The sequence below is a fragment of the Ranitomeya variabilis genome, chromosome 4 (genome assembly GCF_051348905.1).
Source record: "Ranitomeya variabilis isolate aRanVar5 chromosome 4, aRanVar5.hap1, whole genome shotgun sequence".
NCBI lineage: Eukaryota > Metazoa > Chordata > Amphibia > Anura > Dendrobatidae > Ranitomeya > Ranitomeya variabilis.
The window spans coordinates 68,655,009-68,670,547 of NC_135235.1; the positions used below are offsets into that span (position 1 = coordinate 68,655,009).

At 41.5% G+C, this 15,539-nt stretch overlaps 1 protein-coding gene across 1 annotated transcript; it reads left to right on the plus strand.

Annotated features, from left to right (window-relative positions):
• The first annotated feature begins 248 nt into the window (after positions 1 to 248).
• INA (internexin neuronal intermediate filament protein alpha) lies at positions 249 to 12,945 on the plus strand. The gene is made up of 3 exons (XM_077258672.1): positions 249 to 1,425; positions 5,501 to 5,625; positions 8,717 to 12,945. The coding sequence occupies exons 1-3, from the start codon at positions 376 to 378 to the stop codon at positions 9,000 to 9,002; spliced, it is 1,461 nt and encodes a 486-aa protein (XP_077114787.1). The 5' UTR covers positions 249 to 375; the 3' UTR covers positions 9,003 to 12,945.
• The last annotated feature ends 2,594 nt before the right edge of the window (positions 12,946 to 15,539 follow it).

A 15,539-nucleotide genomic window follows, 5' to 3' on the forward strand; every position in this document is an offset into this window, starting at 1 on the left:
CAATTTGTGTTGCAGGATTTCTTCTTTGCAGCTCTGAAGAGTAACATGGGGACAAGAGGTTGGTGGGGGAGCCCCTGTACCGTGCCTAGGTGGGGGTTGGGGAGGGAATTAAGCAGAATCGCTGACATCAGCACTGCGGCAAAATGGACAGTTCCATCTGTGCTTTTGGAAATAAACCTCTCCTTCTTTCCTTCCCTCTTTACTCCTGTGCATTCTCTGTTACTGCAGCATACTGGATAATTCATGCATTCCAGGGAGGAAGAGGTTAAAGCCCCCAATGTGACAGCCTAAGTAAATGCCTTTTCCCTAGCTATTGATCTTGCCTCTCAGTATAAAAGCCAGAGCTCAGGTGTCCCTCCCTCATTTCTCTCCAAGATGAGTTTTGGCTCAGATCACTACCTTTCCTCCTCATACAGGAAGATTTTTGGAGACCCTCCCAGGTCATCCAGTCGCCTTGGAGGGAGCAGCTCTTCTTCCAGGACAATCATCTCTGGTCCTTTTAGGTCCCATTCTGCCTCCCGCAGCAATGTCTCTTCCCAATCTTCTTATAGAAGACTTGCCCGACCAGGTGGCTATGTGTCTGGAGAAAACTTAGACCTGACCCAAACTTCAGCCTTGAACAATGAGTTTAAGATTATCCGTACCAATGAAAAGGAGCAGCTCCAAGGTCTCAATGATCGCTTTGCAATGTTCATTGAGAAGGTTCATAATCTGGAACAGCAGAACAAGGTGTTGGAGACTGAGCTGATAGCCCTAAGGCAAAGGCAAGCTGAACCCTCCAGGCTTGGAGAGCTTTACCAGCAAGAGCTTAAAGATCTCAGGGCTCAAATAGAAGATCTGAACACTGAGAAGGCTCAGCTCATCCTAGACAGGGACAGTCTTGAGGATGATCTCCAGAAACTCAAGGCTAAATATGAGGATGAGATCAGGATGAGAGAGGAAACGGAGTATGCCTTGAAGTCGCATAAGAAAGATGTTGATGATGCCACCTTGGCTCGCTTGGATCTGGAAAAAAAGGTGGAATCTCTGCTGGATGAGATCTCCTTTATGAGAAAAGTCCACGAGGAAGAAGTCACCGAGCTGATGGCCATGCTACAAGCCTCCCAGGTCTCTGTAGAAATGGAGATGTCCAAGCCTGATCTGACTTCAGCTTTGAAGGATATCCGTTCTCAGTATGAGTCTCTTGCAGCCAAAAACCTACAGTCTGCTGATGAGTGGTACAAGTCCAAATTTGCCAACCTGAGTGAGCAGGCATCTCGCAGCTCCGAAGTCATCAGAGCCAGCAGGGAGGAGATCAACGATTACAGAAGACAGCTCCAGTCCAAGACCATCGAGCTAGAAAGCCTTCGTGGTACCAATGAGTCTCTGGACAGGCAGATCCAGGAGATGGAGGAAAGACACATAGCAGAGGCAGCTGGCATGCAGGTAAGGCTCCTTGTACAGTGTCCTGATACTCTGGGGTTAGTTCATTTATGAGGACAGGGCTATGCTATAGGGACTGTAGACACTGGATGACCCTTGTTTGTGCTCATCATACAGCACTGTGGAGCTGACTGCTGTCCATGGTGCTGATCTTTTCTGTGCAGCTGCCCTAGAATCAGTGGTATTATTTGAATATACAGATTTATTATTATTGCATTCGGTTTTCTTCTCTTTGCATTTTCACATTTCATAAACTCTTTCCCCATATTCAGTATATACAAGGCATAAAGGGAATCATTCAGTTATTCAGACAAAGCTGAGCTCCAGACCTTTGCTGTACTTTGTATTTCCATACTACAGCTCCCCAATATGGAACCTGTTAGATTCTCCTTGAACAGGTTAATCTGCAATCAGAAAAATGACTGTAATGCATTATAGATGAGGAGCCTTATGTAACACATTCGTGCAGGCATTAGCTGCTTTCTGGAGCACTGGAAAGTGAAAAAAAATAATCTCCAGAAAGGGAGGAGGAGGGGCAGGGAGTGGCAGAGGAGGCTAACAAAGGCACTTCAGGGGGCTAACTCTCAGGGGTGCAAGCTAGAGAGAGGGGGGCTGACATATTGGTATTGTGCTTTTAATAAAAGTTAGTGGTTCTTGCTAAGATCTCTCATGGCTGCCATACCCATGGAGATTCAGGGCAGAACAGCAGCACATGAACGATTTTATAAGGACGTGTTTTTTCCAATGGAATTGTTGGCTCTGTGTGCTGAGGAAGGAATGGTCACTATCCAAATATCTCTATCTATCTATCTATCTATCTATCTATCTATCTATCTATCTATCTATCTATCTATCATCTGTCTATGCAATTATCTATTTATCACCTATCATCTATCTACCTATGTAATTATCTATCACCTATCTATCTATTATCTATCTATTATCTATCTATCTAATTATCTATCTATTATCTAATTATCTATCTATCGTCTAATTATCTATCTGTCTATCTAAAGAAAAGCTAAAGACACACCGTAATTAAAAAATTCAAAGACTCTTATCAAGTCCACATGTCAATAAAATGTCAAAAACAGCAGCAATCCACAGTGCAGTATGGATGTTTTAACATTCTATCTATCTATCTATCTATCTATCTATCTATCTATCTATCTGTCTGTCTGTCTCATATCTATATATCTGTCCATCTATTTATTTACAATCTATCTGGTGCTTGTTAGGTCTCTTTTTGCATGTTAGCTTATTGTGTTTGTTATCTATTATCTGCCTCTCTGTATCTATTTGCTTTACTCAATATGTGCTGTTTTAGAGCAGCTTGTGTATGTATCTAGTATCTATCTAATTTATCTACATAACTCATATGTATTTACCTGTTTGTCTTCCATTTCCCACTTACTTACCTCAATAAATTACATATATTACCGTCTTTAAAACATCTCTCTCTATACACTCCTTTCATAACTATCTATATATGATCTCTATCTATACATTTATCAAATCTATCTATCTACCTATCTATCTATCTATCCATTTCTCATATATATCTGTATCTGATATATACATCTATATGTACTCATCTCTCATATCATGATCTATCTATTATCTATCTATTATCCATCTATCCCATATCTATCTATCTATCTATCTATCTATCTATCTATCTATCTATCTATCTATCACCTATCTATCTATTATCTAATTATCTATCATCTATCTATCTATCTATCTATCTATCATCTATCTATCTATCTATCTATCTATCTATCTATCACCTATCTATTATCTAATTATCTATCTATCATCTATCTATTATCTATCTATTATCTATCTTTCATTATCCATATATCTACGTGCACATTTAATCCCTTGGTACTATGTTGTAATCAATTTCCAATTATATTAATAAAAACAATGTTGTAAATAAATACAATAAAAAAATAGGTGACTAAGTATTTCTTTCAAGTTGCATAAGATATTTCTTTAAGATACTTAAAAATCAAATACTTATATATTAGAAATATTGTATAGTATTTTTTTTTTTATTGGATCCAGTCTTGTAGCAAATATTAGATCCACCCAACGTAACTTCCTTCGCCATCTTTAGAAGGGAGTGGCACTTTGTCTTTCTTCCATTAGCTTTTATGGTGTGTGACACGGCCGAGCGAATGGTATAGAGAAGTGCTATAGAAAGTATGAAAGTAGAAGCCAAGGTGTGAACAGTGTTATCCCAGCAACCAAACTCCTCCAGGATTCTGTAGACTTCATTTCCCAGGCAACCTCCAAGGGAAACAGAACCGATGTTAGCATTTCTCTTTCTCTCTGTTTCTTATTTCATGCTAGTTCATGGTAATAATATGTTATAAGGAATTATATTTAATTGGTAACTTAAAGTGGAAAATAAATCCATGGAAACCAGAGGGTTAGAAATTTGTTCTAACTTTAAATTGAACATAAAAAGAATCATACTACTTTATATATCAAGAAAATTAGGCTGGTTAAATGGATAGTACGAGATTAGAAAAAACATGCCTGCTTTCTTCCAGAAACAGCTCCGTTGGCTTTGTGTGTAATTACTTTAAATTTAATCACACTGAGGTGCAATACCAGACACAGCCACTAGCCAACGGTGGCGCTGTATCAGAACGATAACTGTGATGCTCAGAAAAAAACAGTGTTGTGATACTCATTTATAATTACTTCTTCCTAACATACAATAAATCTGAAAGCTGCTAACCTCAATATCCCCTTCAGAACTTCCCATCCCCCACAATGCCACTTAGGCCCAGCTGATATAGGGGTATTTGATTGATTGGGTTCTCACAATGAAGCATGCTCCTTAAACCTCTATTTCATTTATTAAGAAAAAGGGATATTTTCCTACAACGAAAATAGAAATGGCCCTTATAATCAGATTTCTATTCTGATTTCCCATGTAATTGCAGATGATGTTGGAATAGATTCTATTATTTTACCCATTTGCAAATCATTGTTTTAACTCATCATCTTTGAAAGGGCAAACTGCAGCACTCTGATGGATGACACCTGCAGCTAGAGATCTCTCAGTATATACAGTTTCAAAGAGATGACCATGATTTATAGAATTATTCATTGACGGTATTGACATATGGTTGCATTGTACATTTCTTTCACAGTTCCTCCATGACACTTTTGTGAGTGCTTTGTTACGCTAGTGGTGCAAATATTGTGATTGATAGACTTAGGAATGGTTACAACAATACCCTAAGGGGCTACATAATTTATTGCAAATGGCAGCTGGGTCAGAACTTAGAAAGCAGCTCCCTTGGTTGATAACTTCAGTTATATCAAATGATATATTAAATCATTTGTTTCCATAAAACTGTTGTGAAACAGACCAAGGTCATAATTAAGATTCACAGCGTAAATGCAATTAAAAGATTTTATACAGAGCATTCACCCTTGTGCACTCAGAGTACTAAACACACCAGATTTGTCAACAGCTATTTTTTTCTTTTGTTTCAAGTTAGACAAATAACATCTTTTATTTTAAAAACAAAAAAGTATTATAGGGTAACGGACACACTAAAAATAAATTTAGGAACATACATATATACAGTATATGTGCAGTCACTAAATACATAACCTATCTACATCATTGATCTCCAACTTCTGGCTCTCCGGTTATGTCTGAACGACTTCTCCCAGTATGTCCCGACTGCCAAAGTACGTCAGCTGCCTAAATAGCCAAATATAAATTTGCCTTCTTATTCTTGTATTCATGTTACCCCCTTCTGAGAGTCACACAGGCCGGAGCCGAGAGGTCGACCATCTGTTAGTTTAGGAGGTGATTACTCTTCCAGAACTGTGTCTATATGTGCAAATTTATAATGGTGTAATGGGTGCAAAAGGTGCTGGCAGGGTGTAAATTATAAAGAGAGGGCCTGGCCAGATGATCCTGATTCTAATTTTAAGGAATTATAATATAAGCTTTGCTGCCTCTATTTTTAGCAAAAATATTTTATAATATGGTGGGGAGGTTGACATTCTGCATATTCCAATCATTGTCTCTTATTGATTAAAGGATGCAATTAACCAATTGGAAAATGAACTGAGGAACACCAAAGGTGAAATGGCTCGCCATCTGCGGGAATATCAGGACCTGCTAAATGTCAAGATGGCACTGGACATTGAAATAGCAGCATATCGGTAATTTGTGTTTCCATTTCTGCGGTCTATGAAACAATAGTTATATCTGTGAAATGTGCAGGATCATGTGTATAATGTAACATTGAGTGTAATCTTCAATTCACTATTTCTATCAATTACAAAATATTAATTAAGGCCTCCTTCACACGTCCGTGTTTGCAGTACGTGTGTCATCAGTTGTTTTCATGGATCCCACACGTTCCTTTTATAACTTGTGGGGCTGCTCACATGTCTATGTTGCTACACAGATCGTGTGTCCATGCGAAACACACTGATGACCCATGAATGATACACTGATGACACACTGATGACTCACGGATGACACATGGATTCATTTTTCAATGGAAAATATGTTTTTACAATTACAAATGAATTATGCATGAGGTCTGAAAATTATGCCTTTGGCCGTGATTATTACAGTGGGGCAAATAAGTATTTGATCCCTTGCTGATTTTGTAAGTTTTGCCCACTGACATAGACATGAACAGTCTACAATTTTAAGGGAAGGTTAATTTTAACTTTGAGAGATAGAATATCAAAAATAAAATCCAGAAAATCACATTGTATAAATTATATAAATTTATTTGCATTTTGCAGTGAGAAATAAATATTTGATCCCCTACTAACCATTAAGAGTTCTGGCTCCTACAGATCAGTTAGACGCTCCTAATCAACTCGTTACCTGCATTAAAGACAGCTGTCTTACATAGTCACCTTTATAAAAGACCCCTGTCCACAGACTCAATTAATCAGACAGACTCTAACCTCTACAACATGGGCAAGACCAAAGAGCTTTATAAGGATGTCAGGGACAAGATCATAGACCTGCACAAAGCTCGAATGGGCTACAAAACCATAAGTAAGACACTGGGTGAGAAGGAGACAACTGTTGGTGCAATAGTAAGAAAATGGAAAAAATACAAAATGACTGTCAATCGACATCGATCTGGGGCACCATGCAAAATCTCACCTCGTGGGGTATCATTGGTTATGATGAAGGTGAGAGATCAGCCTAAAATTACACGAGGGGGGAACTTGTTAATGATTTCAAGGCAGCTGGGACTACAGTCACCAAGAAAACCATTGGTAACACATTACACCGTAAAGGTTTAAATCCTGCTGTGACCGCAAGGTCCCCTGCTCAAGTAGGCACATGTGCAGGCCCGTCTGAAGTTTGCCAATGAACACCTAGATCATTCTGTGAGTGATTGGGAGAAGGTGCTGTGGTCAGATGAGACATAAATTGAGGTCTTTGGCATTAACTAAACTCGCCGTGTTTGGAGGAAGAGAAATGCTGCCTATGACCCAAAAAACACCATCTCTACTGTCAAGCATAGAGGTGGAAACATGTTTGGGGTTTTTTTCTCTGCTAAGGGCACAGGACTACTTCACCGCATCAATGGGAGAATGGATAGAGCCATGTACCATAAAATCCTGAGTGACAACCTCCTTCCCTCCGCCAGGACATTAAAAATGGGTCGTGGCTGGGTCTTCCAGCTAGACAATGACCCAAAACCTAGAGCCAAGGCAACAAAAGAGTGGTTCAAAAGAAGCACATTAAGGTCATGGAGTGGCCTAGCCAGTCTCCAGACCTTAATCCCATAGAAAACTTATGAGAGAGTTGAAGCTCCGAGTTGTCAAGCGACAGCCTCAAAATCTTAATGATCTAGAGATGATCTGCAAAGAGGAGTGGAGCAAAATTCCTCCTGACATGTGCGAAAACCTCATCATCAACTACAAAAATGTCTGACTGCTGTGCTTGCCAACAAGGGTTTTACCACCAAGTATTAGGTCTTGTTTGCCAGATGGATCAAATACTTATTTCTCACTGCAAAATGCAAAGAAATTTATATAATTTTCTGGATTTTATTTGTGATATTCTGCTTCTCAATGTTAAAATTAACTTACCCTTAAAATGTATAAAATTATAGACTGTTCATGTCTGTATCAGTGGACAAACCTATAGAATCAGCAAGGGATCAAATACTTATTTTTTTTGCTATATATATATATCAGTCAACAGCATATCATCGACAGTTTCAAGATACCAAAAATATATCTTTTATCTAGAGTGGACATCAGGTCAAAAGTTGCCAGTTTTTGCTCTTATTTCATTCCCATTAACTGTATAGTTGTCATTTATACCCCGCAAATTATTCTTTTGGGAATATATAGCTATTAGGACCCACTTAGCAGCCCCAGCTATCTGCAGTGCAGGACAACTGCAGAGTAGCTTCGTCCAAGTGAATGAGTCAGTAGTGGCTCCCTGCAAAGCCAGGTGGCCATCACCTGCAGAACTGAATCTGCACTGCGGCCCCTTCATTCCCAGGATCTGTGGGTATCTCAGAAGAAAAATCACCCCAATCATAAAGTATTAGCATATCCTGGTGATGTGACATTATTTTATGAGGTGAGAATACTCCTGAATTGGGGACCAATGGGGAAGGGAAAATGTGCACTGAACTGTGCGTGTTAATTATGCACTGTGCACTGTGGGGGTTAGAGGAGGACATTAAAGTACGAAGTGCGGTCTACTTAATGGATGGTGTCTGAGACATAGGGCAATATGTGCCTAAAGGTCACTAAGATGTAATTGTGGTATTCCTTAAAGGGGTTATCCAGCATTTTTTTTTCATGGGGAGCTAAAAACTGACTAATTAGCAACGACCTGCCTGCTCTACCCAGTGCCAGCTAAGAGTAATCACAGACTGCTAGAGCAGCTAGCAGTCGATTGTGCAGCTCATGTGCACAGATCAGTTATTCCTCTTCAGAGCTTCTCAGTCAACAGGACGTGACTGCCGACGTCATGCTGATTGACAGCCAGCTCCCTGCAGTTATGCAGCGGGGAGCCAGCAGTCAGCATATCGTCAGTCACTCCCCATCAACAGAGAAGAATGTAAAAGAAGTAGCTACTCTGTCAGTGTAACGTCAGTGGAAGCCACTGAATCGTGGTGGAGTTTGGCGCCAGGCTCCACAAGAAGGTAGTTAGTTATTACTTGTTTGTAGGTTGTGAGGCCAATGGAAAAAAAAAATAGTCCCATATAACCCTTTTAACATTGTTAATTTTTCTTATGATTTTTTTTTTCCCCAGGAAATTGTTGGAGGGTGAAGAAACCAGATTTAGCACCAGTGCGATCAGCATTATGCCTCCAAACCCATCCCAGAGTTATTCTTATCAGCCCCGAACCCATATTTCATCCTCCTCCAAGATAATATCTTCCACAAGAAAAGATGAAGCAGATGTGGGCAGCAAAATAACCTCTAAAACATCTAGTCACAGGGGAGAAACCTATGAAGAAATCATTGAAGAAACTGTTGTATCAACCAAAAAAATAGAGAAGTCAGACCAGAACGAAGGATTAAACGGCAAACCTTAGGAAACTAGTCATTTACTAATTTATCCCTTAGAATTTTCACTTTGTCATGGATTCGTTCACTTGTAGAGTTCACAGCTATTGCTTGTATCATATATGGTCACAAAAGTTTTTCTAAGTGCATTCATGTTGAAATCACAATGTAAATGAAGTTTAGGCATGTAGTCTACAACCACTTGGCAATAAGAGAACCACAAGTCCTAGTATGTCTCTCCAGCCTACAATGTCATAGGAAGCATTGGCCGACTGTAGAAGATACTAATGGATCTTAGATGCAGAACCAATGGAAAACATTCCCATACTTTTCATGTTTTATTTTTTTCCATTTCTGGTGTGTATGGAAATGGAAGATAGAAAAACATATTTTATATCTAGAGGTAGTGGGAAATTTAGCCTAGATCCTTCATATTTTGTCCATGCATGGTGTAAATTGAGGAAAGAAATAGGTTTTCAGATACGCTGAAGAATTTGGAGAAAAGTCTGCATGTTTTATGATTTTGCTGCAGATTTTAATCTCTGCATTGCAAAGCGTAAAATCCGCAGTGTATCCTGCCCCATAAATTGACACATTGTGGATCTAAAATCCGCATCGCAGGTCAATTTCCATGTGGATTTTTTTCTACACCGTGGTGAGATTTGATAAAATCTCATCTACTTTGCTGCTACTGTCTTATGCTGCTGATCTTCAGCCTCAAAATCCGGACAGAAAATTGTCAGCGTATCTACCTAAAATGGACATACCCATAAGAGTTTTTCGTTTTCCCTTTTACCTGAAATAGCACCATTTCTGCTCATAGGCTTACTGTAAATCATCCCCGTTAAAATTAATGAAAAAATCTGGATCATGCTGTGGTGGTGCTGAAAAAACGGGTGCTGAAATAAATCTTGATCCTTTTTTTTTTAAACCGCAACTTAATAAGAAAGATTTTTTTTAAACAATTAATTTTAGCTATTTTAGTAATAAAAAACTTTGGGCTCAAACTCTTATAGCTGCTCTAAGGTTATGTGCACATGGCGTCTTTTACACGCATAGATTTTGAAGCAGAAGATGCTTCAGGAATATGCTGGAGGCATTTTTCCAAAAGCACTTTTTTTATCACCTTCTATGCCACTTGCATTTTTTTTATTTTATATAAGAAATAGTGCTGACTTTCAAGCGTAAAATGCCAGAAGAATAGGCAGGTCACTTCTTTTTGCCACTTAATGGCTTTTGAATAGTGATGGGCGAACCCCCCGATGACCGGGACTGGCGGGTTCGCCCGAGTTCTTTTTGTAAAGTTCGAGCTCAGGGTCGAAGATGGCGTGAACTTACGTGCGAACCCCGAGCTTGGACTTTACAGATATGGGATTGGGCATGGGGGGAACTGTAAACCAAAGCATAAAATGAATAAAAAACATAATTATACTTACCGGTCCTGTGACACGTCCTCCATTCCCGCTCTTTCCCTGCAGCATCTACTTCCGGGGCCGCTCATTAACTTCCGGGTGTTAGGGTTGGCGGAACACACCGAATATATATATATGAGACAGATGGTGCGTTCGCAACCCAGGGTCCACCATGCAGGAGAGAAACCTGCTGCTAGTAATATGCGGGACTATATGGCGGTATTAGCGAACTCTGTTACTTCACAGATTCGCTAGAATTACAAGATGCTGTGCCCTGTTAACCTCACAGAGGAACACAGCTACCAAACAGAGCAAAACTGTGGTTATGTAGTTAGCATAGCAGACAAACAACTCCTCACCGGAGATGCCGGTATTCTAGGGGCTTATTTCAGCCAAGGCCCTGATTCCAAACATACAAACTCCTCACCGGAGGTGCCGGTATTCTAGGGACTTATTTCAGCCAAACCCTGACCACATACAAGCATGACCACACTGGCGCTGAGCTCTTTAACATTGGTTTGATACTAGCGCATGGCTGTGCAGCCATGCGACCCTTTTATAGTTTTAGCACTCAAGGACCTTCCTAGTAATCCAACAGGAACCACTTCAGGACCTGCGCATGTGACCCCCGACCTCCAATGGGAGATCGTCCCGTGGGCATGCCCAGTATGGGAAAAGCAGGACTTAGTCCCAGAAAGATCTGCTCGCTGCTGATCAGTGCTGGCTACAAAGGCAGAGCCTGGAAGAACAGTAGTAGCCAGTCACCCAGTATCAGCCTGAGTCAGACGCTGGGACCGACGTGTCCGCTGAGCGGGTTCCACTGCGGCTGGAGAAGAATGGGAGACTGCAGCGGAGATGGTTCGAGATTCCCCCTGTGCAGAGGTGGGAACTCGACACCTAACACCGGGTTATTCACTCTACTGCTCGGCTATTTTCGGCCGGCGTCGGCAGTGTTCGTGCAGTGACATCAGGGTTCACCCCAGTTCATGGCCCGAGACATGAACTCAGGTGAACCCTGACATCACCGCACGAACACTGCCAGAAAAAGCTGAGTGCAATGAATACCGCCAGAAGTTAATGAGCGGCCCGGAGAAAGCGGGACAGGAGGACGCGTCGCTGGACAAGCAAGTATAATTATAATGTTTATTATTAATTTTATGCTTTTACAGACCCTGGACCCAAACTGGACCCAAACTGTAACACGGGTTTCCCATGGAAACCCGTGTTCGGGACCTTGTGACCAAACACTATGTGTCCAGTACGGGTCCAGAACTTTACAGTTCGGGTTCGCCCATCCCTACTTTTGAAGTCTGAAGTGGTTAGAAGAAGTTACAAAAGACTGAACATGTGCGCAACAAGTCGTTTTGACATTGCAGCGCATATGGAAATAATTTTTTTTAGCGCTTGGAATCCACCTGAAAAAGATGCCATGTGCACACACCCTATGCTGGGTTTCTCCCACGCCAAGGGCCGTGACCATGCTGATATGATGGATGCATGATGCAGACTTCTACATATCATGAGTAGACCATTCATTCCATAGTGAATTGTCATAGCCACCCATTATTGAAAAGCACATCACTCCTTAATCTATTTCTTAGTTTAGGACACAGTCTAAAATGTGCACTTAGTTCTTAGACATTTGGATGTAAACTAGTATCCAATTCTAATGGAAATGAATGGAAATGTGGGGACCATCAAAATCTAAAGCACATTGGAATCTGTGGGCATTTCAGATGATCACAACCTGTTTTTCCGATCAGCCACCAACTTTTTCTTCTAGAACACCTAGTACTGTAATACACAACTACTGTAAGTCACCGTTATCTTACAAAGCTGGTAGCATTACACGAAAACTAATATTATCAGGCAAGTTACAACGAGATGACTTGGGACAGAAGCCAGTAATGGTGAACTGCAATATACAGCAAAGTGAGACATCAAAATACCATCTAGTTGGAGGAGTCACATACACGGTGCAAATCAAAGTTAAGGCATGTGCACAAAAGACTCGACAGCATGTCTTAAAAATGCCTTACGACTAGTGACATCCTTCCAATCATCGATGTATGATGTATGTTTGATATTTAACCACTGGTGATGAGCAGTGATGAGCAAGTATGCTCGTTGCTCGGGTTTTCCCGAGCACTGCTCGGGTGGTCTCTGAGTATTTATGACTGCTCGGAGATTTAGTTTTCATCCCCACAGCTGAATGATTTACAGCTACTAGACAGCTTGATTACATGTGGGGATTCCCTAGCAACCAGGCAACCCCCACATGTACTTAGGCTGGCTAATAGCTGTAAATCATTCAGCTGCCGCGATGAAAACTAAATCTCAGAACACTAACAAATACTCGGAGACCACCCGAGCGTGCTCGGGAAAACCCGAACAACGAGTACACTCGCTCATCACTAGTGATGAGGCAATGATTAATGGCATTTCTTAGGGTGTTCTTTTTAAACTTTGCACCCTGAAATGTTAAAATAAATGCTAAAAACAGAGCGGAAGTAACATTGTTGTGCCTGCAGATAAGATATGAAATAAAAGTCATGAAATCAAACCATGTGTCCTTCTTTAATTGGGGAGGTGAATAGTTTTCCGGGTACAAAATGTGTTAGATTGCAATTCTAGAATATCAAGGTTAAATATCAAGGCTTAGTTATGAAAACCATTAATGGTCACAGCTTTATTTTATTTGAGTTTTCATCATTAGATCTCTGTTTTATTGGGAAGTAGGTGAGCCTCCATGATGGGGTCTATTTATATTGATGGCCTATCCTTAGGATAGGTCATCAATATCTGATCAATACCCGGCGCCCCCACTAATCAGCTGTTCCTGGTGCCGGATGTATGTTTCAAGTTGTGAACAGCTCGATCAACGGACAAGTGGCAGCATCATGTTCTGCACATCGGCCCCCTATTCAAATCAGTAGTCTTGAGCAACCCCCTTTGACTGCTTAAGACCTTCCATGGAGCAAGAATTGTCCTAATCTGCCTGGACTGGAGTCGCTGTGATGTTATGACAATCACTTTTTTTTATAAGACACTAATTTTAAGATTACAATATTTATTGCTTGGCCTAATACAGGATACAAGGATTATACAAAGTGGGGATGGCGCGATGGCAGCCATGTTACTAAGCATGACAGCTCCCTTTTTTTTTTTCTTTCTACCCCCCAATCCAAATTTCTTTATAACTTATAGCAGGTAAAACAGATGCACTGGTTATAACTAGTACAATGTATATGGAATCTGAGGTTAAAACAAATTTAGCATTAGAACATGACACTGTAATTAAGACTATTACGTGCTTGTGCTAAATGCCCAATAAACAACATATATGATGAAGTAAATCCAAAAAATGGATTTATTCAGTTCTAAAATCATACAAAAATAATACCAATCTAGCCTACGCTCAGGGCAGTACTACACTTCTTGAACCCTGAACTCTAAGGCAGATCCTAGATTTACGGAGTTTCACCCTCAGCAGTCTGGGTCACAATTCCCTTCTCGGTACAGACCACCCATTTTTCTCTGACAGGTCTACAGTTCACCTGTTTTTTAGAAGGCACAAAGAGCAATGTCTCTAGGCTTGACTGTGGTCTAAGTAATGGCGTATATAGAACTAACCAAATTGAAACCGCCATCTCTCTGCCATTAGACAATTCAGCGGGATCTCGTGTTTTCGTCACGGGCAAAGTGGCGGTCAGAGAGGTCCTCTACCACATTTAACCACATAGTTGCCTTGGTCGCAGTTCACCACTGTGAGGATTTAACTGTGGAGACTATAAGGTGGACCCACTGGACCGTGACAATGAACCTCCCATGGGCGAGCTGACCAAGTGAACCACCCCCTATACAGGGAGCGTTAGGGGCAGACCCGAGGGAGACTATCGCCACGGCAGCTGGTAATGAAGGACGGACAAGAAGGCAAGACGTGGGCGCAGGGACTGGACGGAGGACACGGGCACACAGGCTGGAGACAGGAACACGGACAAGGCGGAGGACACGGGCAGGCTGGCAAGGACACTGGAACACGGACAGGACGGAGAACACCGGCAGGCAGGCAAGGACACTGGAACACGGACAGGAAGGAGAGCACGGGCAGGCACTAAGAGGGAACAAGGAAAGGACCTGGATTAGATAAAGGATACAGCAGCGGGAAGTGAGCGTCGAACAAGAAGATAGGGAGGAACGCAGGAGAGATGTGGAGCCAGATTCACTTGTGGATCACAAATGAGCATCAGGCACGGCAAAGAGGAAGAGGCTGCCTAATAAGGTCAGTGCAGCGCAGTACTTCCGGGTTGGGATCCTCCAGGGAGACAGAGAGGACAGGCAAGAGAGACCAGGACCGAGCTCAGAAGTGTGCACGCACAGCGCTGAACCTAGCGCATGTGCGCTCCCGACATGGAGCAGAAGCCAGGTGCGAGCGCTGAGAAGGAGGCGGCCCCAGGTGGGGAACAGCAGCTGCGGGAGCGAGCTGGGACGCCGATGAGAAGTGAGTATGACAGGGCTCAGGAAGCGGCGGTGGCGGCGACGTGATAACCACAGCATCTATGGTGTTAAACTGTTGCAATCAGAGCTAGCTCCAATCTCAGCAGATACCAGCGAATGTCTGTTCTGTAACAGCTTGCCACCCGCGTATAGAACACTTTTTTTGTTGAGTCTCAATTGTCAGCTTTGCTGTGTAGACTGGGGCTGAATGATCAGATTCTGTATGCAGCTTCTTTATCAATTTTATCAGGCAAAGTTCTTTCAAAGGTTGCACTCCATAACTTCCATGACCCTTATTAATATCCGCTTCCATTAAACAAACACACCCATCTGTCGTATTGATGCAAGAAATAAAATATGGCCACCCTCAAGGAATGTTTTAAAAATAAAATTAATACATTATTTCTCTTTTTCAGGCTCATCTCTCACAACTAAATTTAAATTCACTGTGTTGTGCCAAGTACACGACCCGAGGGAACAGGGACACAGGGATCTCCTCTCTGGTGTTCTTTGAAGTCTGTGTCACACATGGTCCCTCAGGCACTTCCCTAGGCATTACATAGTTATTCCTTTTGATGGGAATGTTCCTTTAAAGAGGGTCTGTCACCAGGTGAAAAGTGGTCAGAATTTGCTCTAATTTTATTCCCACTGCTTCCC